General features: G+C 48.5%; 1 protein-coding gene and 1 long non-coding RNA gene across 2 annotated transcripts in view; both read right to left on the reverse strand.

The window, feature by feature from the left end:
• Positions 1 to 10,000, reverse strand: part of LOC143277189 (uncharacterized) — a 123,588-nt gene that overhangs the window by 25,825 nt on the left and 87,763 nt on the right. The gene's annotated exons all lie outside the window — the stretch shown is intronic.
• The window catches only part of LOC143276824 (uncharacterized), a 25,263-nt gene that overhangs the window by 8,514 nt on the left and 6,749 nt on the right, over positions 1 to 10,000 (reverse strand). The window contains exons 3-7 of the mRNA XM_076581479.1: positions 9,213 to 9,336; positions 8,273 to 8,494; positions 4,377 to 4,580; positions 2,748 to 2,788; positions 518 to 590 (exon numbers count right to left, since the gene is read on the reverse strand). Of these exons, the coding sequence (XP_076437594.1) occupies positions 518 to 590; positions 2,748 to 2,788; positions 4,377 to 4,580; positions 8,273 to 8,494; positions 9,213 to 9,336 (664 nt within the window). The remainder of the gene's footprint in view (positions 1 to 517; positions 591 to 2,747; positions 2,789 to 4,376; positions 4,581 to 8,272; positions 8,495 to 9,212; positions 9,337 to 10,000) is intronic.

Consider the following 10,000-nt stretch of genomic DNA (forward strand, 5'->3'; position numbering starts at 1 on the left):
CCAACTGTAAAGGCCAGCTAGCCTTCAAGGCTGCAACACTAAGATGCAGTGCAATCTTGCCTCCTAGTTTGAGAGGTCAGAGTCCTTCACGAATGACTATGCTGTTAAATGATTTCTCATTGCAATGGAGAAACCATTGATAATACAGCTCTCACTTTGCTGTTGGCCCAACTGTAAAGGCCAGCTAGCCCTCAAGGCTGCAACACTAAGACGCAGTGCAATCTTGCCTCCTAGTTTGAGAGGTCAGAGTCCTTCACGAATGACTATGCTGTTAATGATTTCTCATTGCAATGGAGAAACCATTGATAATACAGCTCTCACTTTGCTGTTGGCCCAACTGTAAAGGCCAGCTAGCCCTCAAGGCTGCAACACTAAGACGCAGTGCAATCTTGCCTCCTAGTTTGAGAGGTCAGAGTCCTTCACGAATGACTATGCCGTTAATGATTTCTCATTGCAATGGAGAAACCACTGATAATACGGCTCTCACTTTGCTGTTGGCCCAGCTGTGTAAACTTACTGTTAACGACGACTTTAGTGGTGACAGCAGGTTGCGGCGGAGGTGTCTCCTGTTCTGGGGGAGCCAGCGTGATCTGTGGACACACACCCCCCACACCTTTACACTTTCTGTACAATAACATCAACAACGATAATGATGAAAAATTTCTAAAAAGAAAACAAAATAAAATCACCACCATCATCAATGTTTTTTAGAAAATGAAATAAAATCAAAATCAAAATCAAACCAAATCACCATCATCATCATTTTTTAGGCCATATATATATATATATATTTTTTTTTTTTTTCCCAGAAAAATACATAAACTTTTAAACATCAACAGCCCCCCCCCCCCCCCCCCCCCCCCACATTAAACTGTGTTGGAAGTCCTGATGAAAGGCACAACATTCAAAGAGTCGGATTATGCCCCTTGCATCAAAATCCGCTGCTGCAAAGAGGAGAACTACTGCTGGAATAAGTTTGGGTTTTTATTAGTAGTAGTAGTAGTATTTTTATTTATTTATCTATTATAGTTTATTCTCTTTTTTTTCTTTTTTTTTTTCTTTTTTTTTTTCTTTTTTTTTAATTATTTTTTGTTTTTTGGAATAAGTTTGGGTTTTTATTATTAGTAGTAGTAGTATTTTTATGTATTTATCTATTATATTTTATTTATTTATTTATTTTTTTGTTTATTTATCTATTTATTTATTTATTCTTATTATTTTTTGCTTTTTGGAATAAGTTTGGGTTTTTATTACTATTAGTAGTAGGAGGAGTATGTATTTACCTATTATATTTTTTTTTTTTTTTTTTTTTCTCGAGGCCTGACTAAGCGCGTTGGGTTACGCTGCTGGTCAGGCATCTGCTTGGCAGATGTGGTGTAGTGTTATATGGATTTGCCCGAACGCAGTGATGCCTCCTTGAGCTACTGATACTGATACTGAGGGGGTTTGTTGTTATATTTTTGTTGTTGTTGTTGTTGTTGTTGTTATAATTATCAGTCTATTTTTCAGACAATAAATTCAGAGGATTAAAAGTAAAAAAAGAAAGAGATATAAAAAAAGAAACCAACAACCTAACGTATAACATGAATATAAACATAATTAAGCATACTTCATAAAATCACACACACAAACACACACACACACACACATCCACACACACACACATCCACACACTCACACACACATCCACACACACACACATCCACACACACAGAGGCACAGACAAATAAAAAAAAAAAAACCAACAAAGACCCAAAAACATGCACCCTCACAGGAAGCGCATGCACGCACGCACACACGCGCACACACACACACACACAAGCAACCTATTTTCTTCCGTATAAAACTTGATGCACTGAAGACAAAATATAGTAAAAATGCTATATATACATTTGTGGTAAGCAGTTTGGCTTGCATCACAGTTTGTTTCACTGTCAGCAGTTACCTATCTTCTTGCCCAAGTATTTCACAGAGAGTAACTATTCTGCAGATGATTTATGGGAAGCTATTTTCTAACGAGGTTCTTGCAGTAGAATTTTCAAAGGCGTTGGTTCATAGCCCTATTTCTAAATTCCTTTAACTCACTCAGTACGGCCAGTCCTCTCTACTCCTCTACACAGACCCCTCGGATGTCCAGTGGGTGTCTGAATGACCCAACCTTTAGCTTCCGTCGTCAGAATTGTGGTTTTCTTTGTCAACATTTACCTCTTCAGTATAAGGGCCTTCCGACTGCAATATTTTGATGGTGGTAATTGGGGTGAAACGCTGTTAACGTCGTCTCTTTCGCCGTTCGTATGGAGAGAGTTAATGTACTTCATAATTGTGTTAATGGTTTTAGTTATTGTCGTCATTATTGAATTGTTACCGTTAAAGCTAATTTCATGTTAGTTATGCATTTCTTAGTAGTTTTCTACCTTTTCTGTATTGTCCTGACTTCTCTTTCCCCCCACCCCACCCCACCACACCTTTTTTTTTTTTCTTTTTTTTTTTTTGAATCGTCTAATATCACATATAGTGAAAAGACGCTTAACTAAAGAACGAACACACACACACACACACACACGTAATCACTCTGTCTCTCTGTTCCTGTCTCTGTCACACACACACACACACACACACACACACACACACACACGTAATTACTCTCTCTGTTCCTGTCTGTCTCTGTCTCACACACACACACACACACACACACACATAATTACTCTAAAGAACGAACACACACACACACAAACCACGACGCTCACCTTACGAACTTCCTTCTCCGGCGTCGGTCTGACTGCCGTCCCTGTGGGGAAACAGCAAACACAACACACTTGCTGCAGAGTGTCAGAATGCACGGGCTAAGAATTCAGACCTTGGCAAAATGATCACCACGTTCAAAGCAATAAGTAATATAAAGGAATGAATGAATGAATACATACATGGATAAATAAATAAATGAATGAATGAATGAATACATGGATAAATAAATGAATGAATGAATGAATGAATGATGGAATACAAAGATAAATAAATAAATAAACAAACAAATGAATGAATGATTAAATACTTAGATAAATCAATGAATAAACAAATACATAAACAAACAAATAAATACAAATAATATGAAAATACATAAACAGATAAATAAAGGTACAGAAAGCTAAGATTACGGTAAAGGTGACTTAAAAAGAAAGTTTTTTTTACCCCCGCCCCCCCTCACCTACCCCCCCAAAAAAACATGTATAATACAAAAGAAACAAAAACAAAATACCCATAAACACTACTCAAAATATACGTAAGTCATTACAGCCCTACCCACAGATCAAAAGTAAAAAACAAGAACAAAACATAAACACTTTTTTAATGTACATGCAAAAATCACCTTCCCCCCTTCTCAAAAAAAAAAAAAAAGAAATTTAGCAACCTCTACCACAAAAACAACAACAACACACACACACACACACACACACACACACACACACAAACAACAACCAAAACAACAACAGAAGACAAAAAACAAAACAAACAAACAAAACCCAAAAGCATGCAACACTCAAACAATCACACACACACACACACACACACACACACACACACACACACACACACACACACACACACAAACACCCACAACACACACCCACACTCAAACAGACACACACACACACAACACACACACACACACACACACACACACAACACACACACACACACACAAACCCACACAACACACACACACAGACAAACACACACAACACAGAACCACACTCAAACACACACACAAACACAAACAACACACACACACAAAACACAAACAACACACACACACACACACACACAGAGACAAACACACACAACACACACCCACACTCAAACACACACAACACACAAAACCCACACACACACACAAAACCCACACACACACACAAAAACACACACAACACACACCCTCCCCACCAAAAAATCAAAACCCTCAACAACTCTCTCCACACTTTCCCCCCCCCCCCAAAAAAAACAACAAAAAACAAAACAAGACCACTGGTCCCCATACCGTCACAGACAGGCTCGGCGGGGATGACCACCTCAGTGTTTGGGATTCGAACCCCGCTCTCCGTCTCCACGCAGTAGCACACACACAGACACCCACCCACCCACACACACACACACAAACAACAACAACCAAAACGACAACAGAAGACAAAAAACAAGAATAACAAAGAAAACCCAAAAGCATGCAACACTCAAACAATCACACACACACACACACACACAAAAACCCACACACAACACACACACACAAACACATACAACACACACCCACACTCAAACACACAAACAACACACAAAAACACCCCCCCCCCAAAAAAAAACAACACCACTGGTCCCCATACCGTCACAGACAGGCTCGGCGGGGATGACCGCCTCAGTGTTTGGGATTCGAACCCCGCTCTCCGTCTCCACGCAGTAGCACATGGACCCCGAGCACTGCTTGGTCTGGAACAGCCCCTCCAGCGTGCACTTGGGTTTGAACCCCCCGAGCAGTCGACTCCTCATCTGTCGCACCAGCATGAAAACGCAGGGCGGCAAGTTGCTACCTGTGAAACAGCAACCAACCCACCCACGACGATGGTCATCATCATCACATGCATAGGAAGAAGAATAATAGAATAGAATAGAATAGAATGGAATAGAATAGAAAAGAGGAGTTTGTATTATACTCCATGTTTGGTGTTACATATACTTACCATGTCAAACTGATGCAAACTAGGCCTATCGGTTTGCTCTGCTTGGCCAAATTTCGCGCGGCTAACAGTGAAAAGACGAGCCGTCTTGCCCCGGTCCGCTCTCAGCCAATCAAACGCCTCTAAAAGCTATAAGCGCTGAATCGTTCCTTTGGCCACGGCTCTCCACGCCATCTATATTATCAAGTGTACCGGGGTCACAAGGAATATTGGGTGGTGGGGGGGGTTGGGAGGTGGGGGGGTGGTGGTGAGGGGGGGACAGTGCATAACAAGGTACAAACATAAATGGAAAATCATACACATACACAGATACAGTGGTAATGAGGATACATACAAGCGCGTATCAATATAAAAACTTGTGCATACTCACACATGTACGCGCTGCACACATACATGCACATGCATGCATGCACGCACACACACACACACACTCTCTCTCTCTCACACACACACACACACACACACGTACGTTTGAACAGAAGCCACATATTATGGCTCTTCAAGTAGTCTCCCTACCCCCAACCCAACCCCATCCACCACCACCATCCCTCCAACCATCATCTCACCTTCCTCGCAGTCTGGGGCAGAATGGAGGGGGGGTGGGTGGGGGGGGGGCATGGAAAGGAGGTGGCGCGATGGTGGCTGTTCCAAGGAATCCCCCTGCCCTCCCCACCCCTATACACTCCCACCCCAAAACCGATCCCCTTGACCAACACCTCAACTTTGGGGACCTCCCCACCCCTACACACACACCCCTCCACACCCCACAACCAACACCCCACCTTCCTCACAGTCAGGTATGTTGGGGAAGGGGGGGGGGAAGGTGGAGGTGCCGTGGTTCTCCCTGCCCTCCACACCCCTATACACTCCCACCCCTATACACTCCCACCCCTATACACTCCCACACTCCCACCCCTATACACTCCCACCCCTATACACTCCCACACTCCCACCTCTATACACTCCCACACTCCCACCCCCTATACACTCCCACCCCTACACACTCCCACCCCTACACACTCCCACACCTATACACTCCCACACTCCCACCCCTATACACTCCCACCCCTATACACTCCCACCCCAAAACCGATCCCCACAACCAACACCTCACATTTGGGGACCTCCCCACCCTTATATACACACACGCCCCTCCACACCCCACAGCCAACACCTCACCTTCCTCACAGTCAGGGATGTTGGGTGGTGGGGGTGGGGGGGAGAAGGTGGCGGTGCCGTGGTTCTCTCCGCCCTCCACACCCCTCCCCACTTTGTCATCCACCCACCCCCTCCCCCAAAACCCACCCCCAAACTCTCCCAACCAACAATGCCTCACCTTCCTCACAGTCAGGTATGTTGGGGATGGGGGGGGGGGGAAGGTGGAGGTGCCGTGGTTCTCTCTGCCCTCCACACCCCTCCCCACTTTGTCATCCACCCCACCCCCTCCCCCCAAAACCCAAACCCACCCACACACTCTCCCAACCAACACCTCACCGTCCTCACAGTCGGGTACGTTGGGGGAGGGAAGGTGGTGGTGCCCGGGATCTCTCTGCCCTCCCCACCCCTACACACACCCCTCCACACCTCACAACCAACACATGACCATCCTCGCAGTCGGGTACGTTGGGGGAGGGAAGGTGGTGGTGCCCGGGATCTCCCTGCCCTCCCCACCCCTACACACCCCCCTCCACACCCCACAACCAACACCTCACCCTCCTCGCAGTCGGGGGCTCTCGGGGGGAGGGAAGGTGGCGGTGCCCGGGATCTCCCTGCCCTCCCCACCCCTACACCCCCCCCCCCCCACACTCTCCCAACCAACACCTCACCCTCCTCGCAGTCGGGGGTGTTCAGGGGGGAAAGGTGGTGGTGCCCGGGATCTCCCTGCCCTCCCCACCCCTACACACCCCCCTCCACACCCCACAACCAACACCTCACCCTCCTCGCAGTCGGGGGCTCTCGGGGGGAGGGAAGGTGGTGGTGCCCGGGATCTCCCTGCCCTCCCCACCCCTACACACACCCCTCCACACCTCACAACCAACGCCTCACCTTCCTCACAGTCGGGGGTGTTCAGGGGGGAAAGGTGGTGGTGCCCGGGATCTCCCTGCCCTCCCCACCCCTACACACCCCCCTCCACACCCCACAACCAACACCTCACCCTCCTCGCAGTCGGGGGGAGGGAAGATGGTGGTGCCCGGGATCTCCCTGCCCTCCACACCCCTACACACCCCCCTCCACACCCCACAACCAACACCTCACCCTCCTCGCAGTCGGGGGGAGGGAAGATGGTGGTGCCCGGGATCTCCCTGCCCTCCACACCCCTACACACCCCCCTCCACACCCCACAACCAACACCTCACCCTCGTCGCAGTCGGGGGGAGGGAAGATGGTGGTGCCCGGGATCTCCCTGCCCTCCACACCCCTACACACACCCCCCCCTCCACACCCCACAACCAACACCTCACCCTCCTCGCAGTCGGGGGGAGGAAAGATGGTGGTGCCCGGGATCTCCCTGCCCTCCCCACCCCTACACACCCCCCTCCACACCCCACAACCAACACCTCACCCTCCTCGCAGTCGGGGGGAGGGAAGATGGTGGTGCCCAGGATCTCCCTGCCCTCCACACCCCCCTCCACACCCCACAACCAACACCTCACCCTCCTCGCAGTCGGGGGGAGGGAAGATGGTGGTGCCCGGGATCTCCCTGCCCTCCCCACCCCTACACACCCCCTCCACACCCCACTACCAACACCTCACCCTCCTCGCAGTCGGGGGTGTTTAGGGGGGAAAGTTGGTGGTGCCCGGGATCTCCCTGCCCTCCCCACCCCTACACACCCCCCTCCACACTCTCCCAACCAACGCCTCACCCTCCTCGCAGTCGGGGGTGTTTAGGGGGGAAAGGTGGTGGTGCCCGGGATCTGCCTGCCCTCCCCACCCCTACACACACCCCTCCACACCCCACAACCAACACCTCACCCTCCTCGCAGTCGGGGGCTCTCGGGGGGAGGGAAGGTGGTGGTGCCCGGGATCTCCCTGCCCTCCCCACCCCTACACCCCCCCCTCCACACCCCACAACCAACACCTCACCCTCCTCGCAGTCGGGGGTGTTCAGGGGGGAAAGGTGGTGGTGCCCGGGATCTCCCTGCCCTCCCCACCCCTACACACCCCCCTCCACACCCCACAACCAACACCTCACCCTCCTCGCAGTCGGGGGCTCGGGGGGAGGGAAGGTGGTGGTGCCCGGGATATCCCTGCCCTCCACACCCCTACACCCCCCCCCTCCCCCCGCCCCCACACCTCACAACCAACACCTCACCCTCCTCGCAGTCGGGGGCTCTCGGGGGGAGGGAAGGTGGTGGTGCCCGGGATCTCCCTGCCCTCCCCACCCCTACACCCCCCCCCCCCCGCCCCCACACTCTCCCAACCAACACCTCACCCTCCTCGCAGTCAGGGGCGCTTGGGGGGAAGGAAGGTGGTGGTGCCCGGGATCTCCCTGCCCTCCCCACCCCTACACCCACCCCTCCACACTCTCCCAACCAACGCCTCACCTTCCTCGCAGTCAGGGGCGCTCGGGGGGAAGGTGGCGGTGCCCGGGATCTCCCTGCCCTCCAGGTCCACACACCAGCAGGTGGAGGTCCCCTTGTGACCGCGGCACTGCAGGCTGTGGAAGTCTCCCGACGGGGTGCAGCGAGGGACGTAGGTCCCGTACACGTCACGGCTGGCCTCACGCAGCTGTTGGCAGGACGTTTGCGGGTCCGGCGACGTGATGCCTGTGTTCGGTTCCCACACGGCAGCAGCGGCGTAGGTGGTGGTGGTGGTGGTGGTGGTGGAGTCGTTGTCGTGGGACATAAAGTGTACGCGATGATATAGATGATGATGGAAAAAATTTTTATAATGATGAATGATGATAATAATGGTTACTACCACTACTACTACTAACAATAAATACTACTAGAAATACTAAGTACTACTAACATATCATTATACTTATCATTACCATTAATACCATCATTTTTTTTTCATTATTATCATTATCATTATCATTAGTAGTAGTGGCAGTGGTAGTAGTAGTAGTATCATTATCATTATTATTATCATTATCATCAAATCTATCATTATTAATCATCATCATAATTATAATCACAATAATAATAATAATAATAATGGTAGTATAACAGTATCAGTATCAGCAGCTCAAGGAGGCGTCACTGCGTTCAGTCAAATCCATATACGCTACACCACATCTGCCAAGCAGATGCCTGACCAGCAGAGTAACCCAATGCACGTAGTCAGGCCTTGAGAAAAAAAAAGAATAAATAAATAAATAAACAAATAAAATAAAATAAATAAATAACAATAACAACAACAACACTACCACAACAACCACTAATACTCATATGATGACACAGAACCGACACCCCATAAGACAAAGAAACAGTTTTAACCCCCCCCCCCCCCCCCCCCCCCTAAAACACCAACCCAACATGCCTGGTTTGACGAAGACGTTGATGTCAGAGGTGGCCTTGTTTCCCGAGGAGTCCGTCACCACCAGAGTAAAGGCATAGTCCCCGATCTGTAGATTGCTCAACGTCATGCACACCGTCCGTACACCCTGTGACACACACGGACATTGCTGTTAATGTGTTATTGTTACAGGATATTGGAACGTATATATATATGTCTTTGTATATATGTGTGTGGGGTTGGGGGTGGGAGATATGGGCGTATGTGTATGTGTGCTTGTACAAGTAAGTGTTCATCTGTGTGTGTGTGTGTGTGTGTGTGTGTGTGTGTGTGTGCCGTGGAAGCTGTGATACGTAGACTAGAAATGAGTGTGTGGAGGAGGGGGGTAGAGGAGGTGCAAGGTAATGTGTGTGGTGTGTGTGTGTGTGTGTGTGTCGGAGCTCATGTACGTTTATATGTATTTGACTGTGCTTTCATATCTGTGAAACTGCATGTTTGGTGCATATCTGTTAAGTATGTGTGGGTGTATGCGTGAATGTGTGTCTTCATGTTTTACATTTATTTGCTTATTTATCATCATTGTTGTCTTATTTATTTATTTATTATTATTATTTTATTATTATTACTACTACCTTTTTTACATTATAATTATTATTTATTTATTTATTTATGTAAGCTTATCTATTATTTATTCACCTTTTTTTTTTCTTTTTTTTTCTTTTTTTTTTCTCAAGGCCTGACTAAGCGTGTTGGGTTACGCTGCTGGTCAGGCATCTGCTTGGCAGATGTGGTGTAGCGTATATGGATTTGTC

The sequence above is a fragment of the Babylonia areolata genome, chromosome 33, assembly GCF_041734735.1.
Source record: "Babylonia areolata isolate BAREFJ2019XMU chromosome 33, ASM4173473v1, whole genome shotgun sequence".
In the NCBI taxonomy this organism is placed as follows: domain Eukaryota; kingdom Metazoa; phylum Mollusca; class Gastropoda; order Neogastropoda; family Buccinidae; genus Babylonia; species Babylonia areolata.